The following is a 14,848-nucleotide window of genomic DNA, read 5'->3' as shown; positions in this document are numbered from 1 at the left end:
TCCCAAACCAATCTAGTGCCACCTGCCAGCACCCGGCCCATATCCCTCCAAACCCTTCCTATTCATATATCCATCCAAATGCCTCTTAAATATTGCAATTGTACCATCCTCCACCACATCCTCTGGCAACTCTTTCCAAACACATACCACCCTCTGCGTGAAAACGTTGCCCCTTAGGTCTCTTTTGCCCTCTCACCCTAAACCTATGCCCTCTAGTTCCGGACTCCCCAACCCCAGGGAAAGGACTGTCTATTTATCCTATCCATGCCCCTCATAAGTTTACAATTTTAATCAGGAATCCACTTACAATCATTTAGCTTCCTGATCCTGCTCCAGTGAAACCCTTGTGTTCCCAAGGATCTACCCAAGATCACGCCCCTGTCTATTGATCTCTATTTGCATGGTGTCCCCTCAGCAATATCAAACACACAGTTTCAGTTTTCACATGTGCACTGACAACACCCAGTTCTACCATACCATCACCTCTTTTGACTCTTGTACAGTTACTAAATTAGCATGCTGCTTATTTAATACCTATTATTGGATAAGCAGAAATTTCCTCCAATGAAACACAGGAAAGATTAAAGGACATGGCCTTTGGCTACTTCTCCAAACTCTATTCCCCAGATTCGAAATCCAAACCTCTCTATGACAATTGTCTGTGAACCAATGTCTTTTTACAAAAGCAAAATCCTGGCGATACTGGAAATCTAAAATAAGAACAATAGCTTACAAAACTTAGTTAAAAATCACACAACACCAGTTTATAGTCCAACAGGTTTATTTGAAAGCACTATCTTTCTGTGCGCTGCTCCTTCATCAAGTGCTCATGGAGTATAAGATCACAGGACACAGAATTTATAGCAAAAGTTTACTGTGATGTAACTGACATTATATATGGCACGGTGGCACAGTGGTTAGTACTTCTGCCTCACAGCGCCAGAGACCCGGGTTCAATTCTCTCCTCAGGCAACTGACTGTGTGGAGTTTGCACATTCTCCCCGTGTCTGCATGGGTTTCCTCCAGTTGCTCCAGTTTCTTCCCACAGTCCAAAAATGTGCAGTTTAGGTGAATTGGCCATGCTAAATTGCCCATAGTGTTCGGTGAAGGGGTAAATGTAGGGGAATGGATCTGGGTAGGTTGCGCTTTGGCGAGTTGGTGTGGACTTGTTGGGCCGAAGGGCCTGTTTCCACACTGTAAGTAATCTAATCTAATTTATATATTGACAAAGAGCTGGACTGTTTGTTCAGTCTCTCAACTTTTAGAATGGGCAAGTTGGTTTCAGTTCTTTGATATGTAAATTCCAGAACTAAATTACATTCTCAAGTGAACTTTAACAATAGGTGCCATGTTGGCCCAAATAATGCATCGAAGGTGTGAGGCTGTCTGTGCTCCAATGTTCAGACTGATTCTAATCTAAAAAAGGGATTTATAGAGTCTTACATTGATTCATGCAGTCTTTGAGCAAAATAAAATGTAATTCTGCAAGTACAAATTCATCCCACAAACTTGTGTGGTGCATGCGACAGCTGCGGCGGGGGTGAGTGGGGGAGAGGAAGTGTTACGAGTATCTGTAAGAGAGTGTGTGTGTAGGAGAGTGTATGACAGACAGCTTGTGTATGAGTGTGTGCGCCTGTGAGTGCGCATATCTGTGTGTGCAGGTTGTACAGTGGGGTCACCTGTAGTGTCACATGAACCCAAGGTCCCGGTTGAGGGCTAACCCATGGGTACCAAACTTGGCTATCAGCCTCTGCTCGGCCACTTTGTGTTGCTTCCTGTCCCGAAGTCCACCTTGGAGGACGGTCACCCGAAGGTCTGGTCACATGTCCTAGAACACTGCTGACTGTTGATTTTTGTGAGGTGTCCATTCATCTGTTGCCATAGCCTCTGCTCGGTCTCACCAATGTACCATGCCTCAGGCCATCTTTAGCTGCAGTGTATGAGATAGACAATGTTGGCTCAGTCACAGGAATACTTGCCACATACATGGTGGGAGGTGTTGCCACGTGTAATGGTGGCATCCGTATCAACACTCTGACACGTCTTGCAGCATCTACCATGGCAAGGTTGTATGGTGTTGTTCTGAAAACCGGGCAGTTTGCTGCGAATGATGATCTGTTTGAGGTTTGGTGGTTGTTTAAAGGTGAGAAGCTGAGGCCTGGGGAAGGTCTTGGCGAGCTGCTCATCCTCATTGGTTCATGCATTGCAGGCTGCGAAGAACATGGCGTAAATTTTCGGCTCCTGGGAAGTACTGGACAATGAATGGTACCCTGTTGGGTACAGCTTGTGTCTGTCTCCTGAGGAGGTCATTACAGTTTCTCGCTGTGGCACATTGGAACTGATGAGTTGAGCATCGTATCCAGTTCCTATGAGGGCATCTTTGAGTATTTCCAAATGCCAGTCACATTACTCCTCATCTGAGCAGATCCTGTGTATGCGTTGGGGTTGTCTGTAGGAGATGGCTATTTTAATGTGTTTCGGGTGGAAGTGGAGAAGTGTAGTATTGTAAGGTTATTTGTGGGTTTGTGGTAGAGTGAGGTGCTGAAGTGCCCATCCTTGATGGAAATGCATGTGTCCAAGAATGAGACAGATAGTAGAGAGTAGTCCATGGTGAGTTTGATGGTGGGATGAAACTCATTGATATCCTCAGTGGTTAGCACTGCTGCCTCACAGCACCAGGGTTCCATGTTCGATTCCAGCCTTTGGCTGGAGTCACTGTGTGACTCTGTGTGGAGTTTTCACATTCGCCCCGTGTCTGCATGGGTTTCCTCCGGGTACTCCGGTTTCCTCCCACACTCCAAAGATGTGCAGTTCAGGTGAATTGGCCATGCTAAATTGCCCATAGTGTTAGGTACATTAGTCAGAGGGAAATGGGACTGGGTGGGTTACACTTCAGAGGGTCGGTGTGGACTTGTTGGGCCAAAGGGCCTGTTTCCACACTGTAGGGAATCTAATCTAATCACTACGTAGTTGCTTCGGTGGCTCCTCACAATGGGTCCAGAGAGAAGAATGTCATCAATATACCTGGTATATAGTGTTGGTTGGAGGTCCTGCTTAGAGAAGAGGTCTTGTAGAAACCTGTGCATGAAAACGTTAGCCTATTGGGGTGCAAACTTGGTTCCCATGACTGTTCCATTTGTCTGGATGAAGAACTGGTTGCCAAAGGTGAAAATGTTGTGGCCAAGGATAAAGCTGATGAATTGTAGGAGATTGATGGTTATTGGTGTTGAGTACTGAGGCTGTTTCCGCAATGGCGTCATTGTGGGGGATACTGGTGTAGAGTGTGACACATCCATTGTGACAAGCAATGCTCCTGGTTCAACTGGTCCGTGGGTGCTGTGTTTCTGTAAGAAATCTGTAGTGTCACGACAGAAGCAAAGTACTCAAGGATGCCCTCATAAGAACAGAGTACGATGCTCAACTCATCAACCACCAGTTCCAGCGTGCCACAGCGAGAAACCATAATGACATCCTCAGGAGATAGACACGAGCTACAACTGACAGGGTACCCTTCACTGTCCAGTACTTCCCAGGAGCCGAAAATCTACGCTATGTTCTTTGCAGCCGGTAACACGTTATCAATGAGGATAAGCACCTCGCCAAGACCTTCCCCACATCACCATTTCTCGCCTTTAAACAACTATCAAACCTCAGAGATCATTGTTTGCAGCAAACTGCCCGGCTTTCAGGACAACACCATACAACCATGTCACAGTAGACGCCACAAGATATGTCAGAATGTTGACACGGATATCACCATTACGCGTAGCGACACCTCCCACCATGTATGTTGCAGGCACTCATGTGACTCAGCCAACATTGCTTGCAGCGTGTGAGATAGACAAAGATGCCCTGAGGCACGGTACATTGGGTGAGACCGAGCAGAAGCTACGGCAACAGATGAATGGACACCTCACAACAATCGACAGACAGGAGTATTCCCTCCCAGTCAGAGAACACTTCAGTGTTCCGGGACAGTTGACCTCAGACCTTCGAGTGATTGTATGAAAGAACTGAAACCAACATGCCCATTCTAAAAGATGAGAGACTTAACAAACAGTCCAGGTCTTTTTCAAAATATAATTTCAATTACATCACACTGTAAACTTTTGCTATAAATTCTGTATCCTACAATCTTATACTCCACAACTTCCTGAGTAAAACAGTGATCTGAATTTATCATAAGATCTTTTTATACAATTAGGTGAATCATTTGCTTGGTATGAATTTCAAGTTGAAAGCAAGATTGAATTGTACAAATTTGTTGGAATTGTTTTTGTGATGAGCATCTTTCTAACTTTGAGATCTTTGCTGCAAACCATATTCATTTATTAGTATACTGAAGCTTGAGGAATGACACAGGAGCAGCACTCCGAAAGCTAGTGCTTCCAAATAAACCTGTTGGATTATAACCTGGTGTTGCGTGATTTTTAACTTTGTACACCCCAGTCCAATACTGGCACCTCCAAATCATTACAAAACTTAAGAGGTCAGGGAACACCTGTGGATAGAAACAGAGATATTGTTTCAGGCCATTGACATTTCCATCAGAAAGGTCAAATATTACTTTTTTTTGTTTAACCACAGATGCTGAAGGAACTGCAGTGTGTTCCTGGCCTTTTCTGTTGTTATTTCAGTCTGTTCACAAACTTGGTATCATGCTGAGTTGATGACAACATTTTCACAGTATTACCAAAATTGTTTATTTTCACCTCTGAAACACTCACTCATATTTGTTACCTCAATTCTTGACAATTCCAACAGTCCTGAATAGTTGCCCACATTCTACTCTGTGAACTCGAAACCAATCAAAAGTGTTTAAAATCCCTTTTATTTCTAGTCTTGTTCCTCCATTTGCCCTGTGTTCGCCTATTCAAGTCTGTAAACTTGTGATCCATGTTTTCTAATCCTTCTGCGGTTTTGCCCTTCCCTCCTTATCTATGTAACCTCCATCAGCTCTATGACCCTCTGAAGTGTCTGCATCCCCCAATATAGGCCATTAGGAGCGCCACCACTGGTAGCTGTTCCTTCAGTTACATTGGTCCTAAAGCTCTGGAACATCCTTCTCACTTCTAACCTAACTGTTTGACGAAGTATTTGATCATCTAACCTGAAATAATACATGGCTTGGTGTCAGACACAATAACTTAAATCGCCTGAAAAGATCTTGGGAGATTTTATCACATTAAAGTGCTAAATAAATTATTATTGCCAAAAAAGGCAGCTTTATTTGAAAGCCAACTTTTCAAACTTTTAAAATTCAGCATAACTTCCTGAGTAAGCACTCTCTTAATTAAATATTTAAAACAGTGATTTGAATTTTTTGAAAGATCTATTTATACAATTAAATGAATCATTTGCTTAGTATGAATTTCAAGTTGAAAGCAAGATTGAATTGTACAAATGTGTTTGAATTGTTTTTATGTTGAGCATCTTTCTAACTTTGAGATCTTTGCAGCAAACCATATTCATTTATGGTACTGAAACCCGAGGAATGACATAGGAGTGAAAAGAAAGCAATCACACTTACATTAATAACAAGTGCACAGAGCTGGAATTGCTCTGGGGTGATAATCTCATGATAACAAGGTTCTTGTGCAAGTTTTAGTATGGCACATCCTGCAGCCAACCGTAATCGAGACATATCAGATTTACTGCAAGACAGGAAAAACAACGTCAACTATTCATGGTAAAGTTCCACATCTGTACTTAAGAAAATCTCCCAACTGACAACCTTCAAGAAACCAAAATGAAAATACTGTAAACGGAAAAGTGAATTACTTGACAATCTTTACTCCCCAAAGAAAAGGTCTCCCACAGACATGGGCGTGTTGCACGTCTGAACATGACAATGAGGAAATCAGGATTTTAAGTTCCTCTTTTTATTCCTCAGATCATGTTTCCTACTGATTCTTGCTCATATATGAAATACTGTAAACATCATTAATTTAATTTTGACCATCTTCAATAAACGAGTACTTTTTTTCATAAGGAGCAAAGGTGTTTAGAGAAGAGGCATTTTATTTGAAAAAATCATTGCAAAACAAGTGGTCTACTTTTCTTTTATCATTCTTAGATTTCGTTCACATATATACAAGCAACCTCGCCAAACAATAGCTCCTACCAAAAGCAAAAGTCAGAGCCAACTACAGCTGGCAGTAAAAATGTTTCAAAATGTACAGATTTCACTCAAAATAACTGAATCCACTTGTGATAAAGTGAACAAATATTTTAAGCCTGCATAAGAAATTTAGAATACTTTAGTGGAATTATCAAAGACAATTAAAGCAGCACTATAAGAGCAGACTAATATATTTGCTCAAACATGGTTGATCTCCAGTTAAAGAGGTCAAGTCACAAGCCAATTTGCAATAGTTTTCAAAGACGAACCATACTCTGTAGAAGTCCAGAACTTATTTATGTACAGGTACTGGATGAACAGATTTCCATCCAAGGGGCTGCAATCTCCTCAATGGTAGGGGGAGAAAGAAGATAGTAATTAAAAATATACTTAAAACATTGCAGATGCTGGAAATCAGAAATAAAAACAGTAAATGGTTAAGACACTCTGCAAGTCTTGCAGCAACTGCGGAGAAAGAAACAGAATCAATGTTGTAAGTCCAACATCTGCAGGACTGAATGGGACAGGAAAAATTGTGTTTATTTTGCTGTTGACAGACGGGATGTTGAGCAGGTGGAATAGATTGCAAGGCTGCTCAAAGCAAAAAAACAAAGGGAGTAGCAAGAGTGATCTAAAATGAGCATATATGACTGTTGTGAAAAGGGGAAAAAAAAAGGTTTACGGACTGAGAGCAAAATCAACAAGATGTAGATGCAATCAGACGGGGATTGGGAATCAAAACTGAAGCCAGAAGAACTACTCTCAAGCTGTCAAGTTCAATGACAAATCCTTCAGATTATAAAATGCCAAAGTGGAAATTGAGATGCTGCTCCTCTTGCTTTGTTGGAACACTAGCAGGTATAGGATGACATTTGTTAGGATGGGAATAAGATAGTTTATTGAAATTACAAGCATTGTAAGGTCAGGATCATTCTAGTGGACAGAATGAAAGTGTTCCACAAAGCAGTCACCTAATCGGTGTTTGTTGCTTTTTACCTCAAAGGAGGATTCATTCCTTGGCCCACCCATACCCTCATCCTCACTTTCCACCTCACCATCTCTGCATTCAAAGGATCATTCTCTACCATTTCCACTATCTCCGGCAGGACAACAGCATCAAACACATCTTCCCCTATGCTCCATTATATGTTTTCTGCAGGGATCCTTTCCTCAATGTCACCCTGGCCCACTTCTCCTTGACTTTGAACAGTTCCTCATTTTTCCATGAAATACAAGGTCCTCTCTGTCCAAGACCGTAACACAGTTTCCAGATGAAACTATCTTTTACTTAGAGTCATCTGTTTTTTGAAGTAACAAAGAGGATTGACGAGGGCGGAGCAGTGGATGCGATCTATGTGGACTTCAGCAAGGTGTTCAACATGGTTCCTCATGGTTAGCAAGATTAGATCACGTGAAATACAGAAAAAAATAGCCACTTGGATACAGAACTGGCTCAAAGGTAGAAGAGAGAGGGCGGTGAAGGAAGGGTTGCTTTTCAGACTGGAGATCTGTGACCAGTGGTGTGCCGCAAGGATCGGTACTGGGTCCATTTTTTTGTCATTTATATAAATGATTTATATGTGAACATAGGAGGTATAGTTAGTAATCTTGCAGATAACACCAAAATTGGAGGTGTAGTGGACAGCGACGGTTACCTCAGAGTACCACGGGATCTTGGTCAGATAGGCCAATGGGCCAACGAGTGGCAGATGGAGTTTAATTTAGATAGTTCTATTTATTTTAATCTAACCTACTGTAATCTGCTTATCACAATGCAGTAGCTTTGACACTGGCAAGATGAAATGAAGTCTGGGAGACCACTTTGCTGAACACTTTGTTCTGCCAGTAAGAATGATCCCAAGTTCCAGCTGTTTATCATTTCAATGAATCACCGTGTTCTCATGCTAATATTTTTGTTCCGGTCTTGCTACCATGTTTTATGATGCTTGTTGAAAGCTGGAAGGGTGCCTAATTCTCTGTGCAGACACTTTACAGCCTCTGTGACTCAACATTGAGTTCAACAACTTCACAGCATGATCTCTCTGTTGTCCATTTTGATTTCGCTGATTCGCCAAAAACCTGCTTTACTCTCAGCAGAGCAACCCATTTTACATCTCTACTCTATCATCATTAGCATTCCCTTTTTCTTTTGCTCTGGACACCTTCATCTTGTTCCTCCTCTCTTCTGTCAACAGCTTTAAAAACCACCATTTTTCAGCCCCTGTCAGTTCTGAAGAAATCATATCGGACTTAACATTAACTCTTTCTCTATCCACTCACACTGCCAGGTCTGCTGAGTTGCTCGAGCAATTTCTTTAATTAAAGCTATAGGTCACTTAAGAAAATACCTGATAGATAATTACTAAAGTATGGATTTTCCTATTTGACCCTCCTCAATCTGATATAGTTAACAGTTCTCCCAGCTCCAAGTCAGATAACTGTAGGAATCAAGAATCAGTCAAGTCCTTTCATGCATAATCTAGGTTAATACTTGCATGCCACGGACAGTTATGAACTGCTAGAGATACAAACCTCTTATTTAAAACTGAACCTTCACTAATGGTTGGAGCGTACAGTAAAGATACCATAGCACTATATGAAGGAGAGAATGTTTCCTCCATCTCCTGGAGCCAATAGCTTCAAAAACCACTAATACACAAAGAACTGTAGATGCTGGAAACCTATAATACAAAGTACTGAAAAAACTCAGTGCATTTGGCAGCATCTGCAGAGAGACAAGCAGATTAACACTTCGAGTCCAGTGACCCTTCATCAGAAGGAAAATTCATGTTATCAAGTATCAAGCCTGGGTGGAATGAATCTCAAGATTAATGGCAAAATTAGATATGCCAAGGAGGCAGACTGAAAGGCTAGAAATACAGCACAAACTTCCTCTTGTCTGCAAACTGATATTTCTAAGTATGAAAATCATAAACTGCAGCCAAGCATTGTAAAGTTACTGATATTGATCAAAAACGTGAACTTTCACTTGTGCATTTCACATCTCAAGGGGGCAGGGAAATATAATCCAGCCCATTATCATCATTCAACCGTCTTAAAGATTACAGGCTAAGTTAATTAAAACGTCAACAACAATGTCACAAAATGACAGCTACTCACCATAAGATCTAGGAGCAGAAATAGGCCATTTAGTCCATTGAGTCTACTCTGCAATTAAATGAAATAATGGCTAATCTGATAATCCTCCACCTTCCTGCCTTTCCCCTGTAACACTGGATACATTTACTAATTAAAAATCCGTCTATCCCGGTCTTCAACAGACTTAACCACCCAGCATCTACAGCCCTCTGTGGTCAACAATCCCACAGATTTACTACCCCGAGAGAAGAAAATTCCTCATCTGTCATCCTTTCATTTTTCTAAATTCCAATGAGTACAAGCGCAACCTTCCTCTTTCGTCAGGAGACCGTTCTTCGATATCCACCTGTCTAGCGATCTGAATTGCCTTCAATGCTGTCACCCCCTTGCTTAGATAGGAGTTTCAAAACTGTTCACAGTATTGCAACTGAGGTCCGACTACAGCCTTCTAGTTTTAGCAAAGGCAACTTTTATATTCTGATCCCTTTGAAGTAAAGGCCAACATTCTATTTAAATTCATCATTACCCATTGAACGTGGATGCTAACTTTTTGAAATTCCTACACAGGACTCCCAAATCTATCTAAAGTTTTTCTCTGCTTAAATAATATTCAACTCCTCTATTCTTCCTGCTGAGGTGCATAACCTCACATTTCCCACGTTCTATTTCACTGGCCAAGTTTCTGCCCACTCGCTTAACATGTCTATATTTCTCTGCAGTCTTTGTGGCATCCTCAACACTTGCCTTCTCACATATTTTTGTGTTATCCATAATCTCAACTGTAATACATTCAGTTTCTTCATCCAAGTTATAAATTTATGTGGAAAACAATTGTGGCCCCCGAACTGATCACAGGAGCACTCCAGAGATAACAAGTTACCATCCTGAAAATGACCCACTTATACCAACTCTGTCTTTTATTAGTTAGCCAATCCACTATCCATATAAGTATACAGCTTCCACAGCAAGGGCTCGTATGTTATTAAGGAGTTTAATGTGTGGCACTGCACCAAACACCCTCTGGAAATCTAAACTTATTACATCGACAACTTCCCCTTTATTATCCTGCTTGTTATCTTGTCATGGCATTCAAGTAAATTTGTCATGCATAATTTGCTCACTGAAAAATAGCTTGGCTTCAACCAGAAGGGTTTAAATGTACAGCCTTGATCCAGACATGGAATCTGAAGAGCCACAATGTGCTTGAGCAAATGTTAAAATGCTGTTCAAGTTCTGGTTGAGCTTTATTAGAATAAAGGGGGAAACCAAAAACAGGGAGATTGGATTGAAAGTGCAGAAATGAGAATGATCTTGAAGACAACAATTTCAGAGTGTATACTGTCAAGGTTTTTTTTGTGTAACACATTGGAAGTGATTCTGTTCTTCCCATTTATAGCTCCTCCGGACCCATCTCTTGCTTCTTTACTTTCCTGTTCACCACCTTCTTTAGCTTTGTATTCTTGCATTTCATCATTTAATCTCTTCAGCCTTCCAGAGAATTACAGATATTCACTTTCGTTCTTACATCCACCATCTCTTCCTGTCATGGCATTTGTTCAAAACCGGTTTGCTTCAAGTGTTTTCAATTCGTGCGAAACGCCATTAAACTGAATAAGCTTTCCGATATTCTATTTTCTGTTCTTTGGGTTTCATTCCATAACTTTGTAAATAATTTCTGTTTTTTTTACTTTTCAGCTTCCACAACATTTTGCTTTTAGAGTCATTGGGATGTACAGCACAGCAACAGATGTTTAAAACTTGGCAGTTGAATCAGCTAATTCACTCCAAGAATATCCACTATACACTGACCTAAACAAATAGTAAAGTTACAGTCTGGGCTACCTATTTAAGAATGTTTGAGGGGTCGGGCCTGGTCCATAACAGAGTGGGGGCTCTTTGCGGGACTTAAACAGCGAGTGGTGTTAGTGTCTTTTATTTCGGGTGTTGGTTTGTTTGGTTTAAACAGCACTCAGATAGCAATGGCTCTTTCAGCCACCAAAGAGGTTCTGGAAGTGGAAGAAGTGACCTTGAGGGTTTTACAAAGGCAAATAAGACCAAGCTGTGGGAATCAGTTGACAAGCTGGAGGTGAAGTTACCTCCTAACGTGAGGAAAGATAAGATGATTACAGCAATAGCTCAGCATTGAAATTGGCTGGAAACACCATCAGGATCTGTAGAAATGGCAAAAATTCAATTGCACATGAAACAGCTTGAGTTAGAGGCGAGAGATAGGCAGAGGGCAGCAGAAATGAAACAGCTTGAGTTACAATTGAAAGCAGAAGAGAAAAAAAAGAGTGAGTTTGAACTTCAGAAAAGGACACTTCGAAAGGAAAGTCAGTTTAAAAGGATGGAGATGAATGTTGATTATTCTGAGCTGGTTCATAAGACATGGTTTGGCTTCCAGAATCCAGTTCAGTCCATAAGGGATAGAAATTAAGAAAAAAAGAAAAATCCTTAAGTGGAAAGGAAAAGGTAGATCTCAGTGAAGACCATAATGATAACTTACCACAGGGTAAAAAGGAAACCCCTGAAGATGACAAAAAGAAAAAGCTCGTGTTTTCACTGCAATAAAGTGGGCCACATGAAATCAGAGTGTTGGTGGATTAGGAAAAAGCCAGATGTAAGAAAACAGGAAAAGTCTGGGAGTTTTGTTCGAAGGTAACAGAAAGCACAGTGGAAGCTAGAAAGCTGCATCAGGGTGTACAAGGTGATCAGAGGTTGGTTAAGGAGGAATAGCCAGTTCTGTTTAGAAAATATATCTGCAAAAGTAAAGTTTATTCACATAGGCCAGGAGAAGCAGGTAAAGAGGTTCACTATTAAGGGACACAGGATCCACTCTGTCTGTGATGCTAAAGGATGAGGAGATATGTACTGAAAGACTATTGCCAGAAAAGGTACTGGTAACAGGAATTCATGGAATGCCAAAAAGTGCTCAATTATGTAAGGTGAGGCTAGGGTGTCCAGAAGAGAGTGGATAATTTGTGGTCGAAGTACTGGACAAACTTTCAGCTCCAGGAAAACAATTTGTTGTCTCAAATGATATAGCTGATTCATCCAGTAGGCGTGCTGTCTACTGTCATTGAAAAGTCAGTGGAGACTCAGGCAACTGAAGCAATGCAGGATTTTTACCCTGGAATCTTCCCTGATTGTGTAGTAATGAAGTCACAGAGTCACTAGTTGAAACAGAAAAGATCAAAGGGTATAAATAAGGAAGCTGAAGTGGCATTAGCAGAGACTGTATTCGATCAGATAGTTGAAAATAAACAGGAGCAAATGGGTAATCATACAGATATCTTTAGCTCTGCAAAACGCATTGAGTTCTAGCAGAAAGGTGAAAATTTAAAGCATTTGTACCAAAAAGCAAATACAAAGCAAGAATTTGAATGTATCCTTGAGTATTATTACCTGAAAAATGATGCCTTATAATGAGGAAATGGAGACCATCACATATTCAAGCAGATGAGAAATGGGCAGAAATTCATCAAACTGTCTTGTCAGCGGGTTATAGAAAGGAGGTGTTGCGAGTAGTGTATGAGCTATCACTTGAAGGTCATTTAGGAGTGAGGAAAACACAGGCTAAAATAAAAAGACATTTCTACTGGCCTGGACTACATGAGGATGTAGTTGAATTTTGCCAGACGTGTCACGCGTCAGGTAATTGGAAAACCACAGGCTGTAATAAAATCTGTACTTGTAATACCTATTCAAGCATTTGCTGAACCTTTTACAACAGTCTTAATTGATTGCGTAGGTTCCCTACCTCGAACAAAAATTGGGAATCAGTATTTGTTAGCAATAATGGATGTGTCAACTAGACTTCCAGAGGTCATTTCATTATACAATATCATACCTAAAAGGATTGTAGAGGAATTACTCAAATTACCATTACTAAATATGGAATACTGACAGAGATAGAGTCAAATCAAGGATCAAACTTCACATCAAAACTATTCAAGCAAGTAATGAATGGCTAAGGCATAAAATAATTCAAATCTACTGCATGCCATCCAGATTTGCAGAGGTGGCATCATGAAGGCTTTTAGTCAGGACTATCCAGATGATTAGGATAAGGGAATTCCGTTTGTGCTTTTTGCAATCAGAGATGCACCAAATGAATCGACCAAATTCAGTCCATTTGAATTAGTTTTTGGCATGAAGTGAGAGGACCATTAACATTGATTAAGAAGAAGTTAGTAAGTCAGAATTCAGAGACTACGCAATTGGACTATGTGTCAAATTTTAAAGAACGATTGAACAGAGCTGGGGAGTTGGTTGGACAGGATTTTAAATATTGCAGTATGCAATGAGACAGGAAGCAGACAAGAGATCAAAAATGTAGAATTTTGCTATTGGGAATAAGGCATTAATGTTACTTCCGGTAATAGGTGAACTTTTAAAAGTAAGTTTTAGTGTACCTTATCAAATTGAAAGGATTGAGAGTAAGGTGAACTACTTGATAGGGACTCCAGACAGGAAGAAATCTCAGTGTCTCACGTGAATATGCTCAAAAGGTATTTTGACAGAGAAAGCAAGTAGGAAGTGGTGATAATGATTACAAGACAGAAGGAAGAACCAAGTTCAGAGGACTCTGAATTGGATATTCCTCAAATCAAAGTGGACAATGAGGAAGTTGCCAAAAATTGGGATAAATTACTGAGAAAAATCAAAATGATCGGAAAGAGTTTTTTTCTATCCCAGATATGCAAAAATATACTGGGAAGTACTAACCTAATAAGATACGATGCAGTTATAGGAGATGCTGTTTCGATTAAGCAACATTCTTATAGGTATAACCCTCTAAAATTGACAGGTTCAGAAGGAGACTGAATACATGCTCCAAGATGATATAATCAAAGTGAGTCACAGTGACTGGAGATCACCTATAGTAATGCTGTCAAAACTAGATGACACCCAATGGTTGTGTGGACTATTGCAAACTCAATGTAGTTACAAAAATGGATGCATATCCAATTCTGCTGCTGGATGACCGTGTTGAAAAGTTGGGATAAGCAACTTATCATTTCTCAGTTGGATCTGCTCAGAGGTTACCGGCAAGCATAACACCAAATAGACTGTATCAGTTTAAAGTCATGCCATTATGAAAAACACTCCGGCCACATTTCAGAGACTAACCAATAAGGTTATTGCCAGATTATCCAACTGTGGCGTACATTGATGACCTGGTGAATTTTAATTGCTCAAGGAAACATTTCCAACATTGATCAGACTTGTTTGATCTACTTTGGAAGGCAGGCTTGGTGATAAACCTTGCTAAAAGTGAATTTTCCAAAGCCCAAGTCACCTTCCTGGGTCAAGTAATTGGACACAAACAAATGGCCCCACAGGATGTGAAAACAAAAGTAACTGGTGAATTTCCCATACCATCGACAAAAGAGCAGTACTACTGTTCCTGGGATCGAGTGGATTTTATCTAAAGCTTGTGCCAAGTTTCAGCAGTATGGCTGCTGCATTCACTGAATTGCTAAAAAAAAGGCACAAGTTTCAGTGGAGAGCGGACTGTCAGAAGGTATTTGATAGTCTGTTAACCACTGCCCCGATATTACCCACATCTGATTACACAAAACCTTTCAAGGTGGCTATTGATGAGAGTGTTGGTGCTGTGCGCCT

General features: G+C 40.6%; 1 protein-coding gene across 6 annotated transcripts in view; it reads right to left on the bottom strand.

Moving 5' to 3' along the window:
* Positions 1-14,848, bottom strand: part of pds5a (PDS5 cohesin associated factor A) — a 216,414-nt gene that overhangs the window by 32,498 nt on the left and 169,068 nt on the right. For all 6 annotated transcript variants that reach the window (XM_060824715.1, XM_060824763.1, XM_060824744.1 and 3 more), the window contains exon 24: positions 5,531-5,654. In XM_060824715.1, the coding sequence (XP_060680698.1) occupies positions 5,531-5,654 (124 nt within the window). The remainder of the gene's footprint in view (positions 1-5,530; positions 5,655-14,848) is intronic.

Source organism: Hemiscyllium ocellatum, chromosome 1 (genome assembly GCF_020745735.1).
Source record: "Hemiscyllium ocellatum isolate sHemOce1 chromosome 1, sHemOce1.pat.X.cur, whole genome shotgun sequence".
Classification (NCBI taxonomy): Eukaryota; Metazoa; Chordata; class Chondrichthyes; order Orectolobiformes; family Hemiscylliidae; genus Hemiscyllium; species Hemiscyllium ocellatum.
Note: the sequence above shows the minus strand (reverse complement) of the source record. Positions and strands in the feature narration are given on the sequence as shown.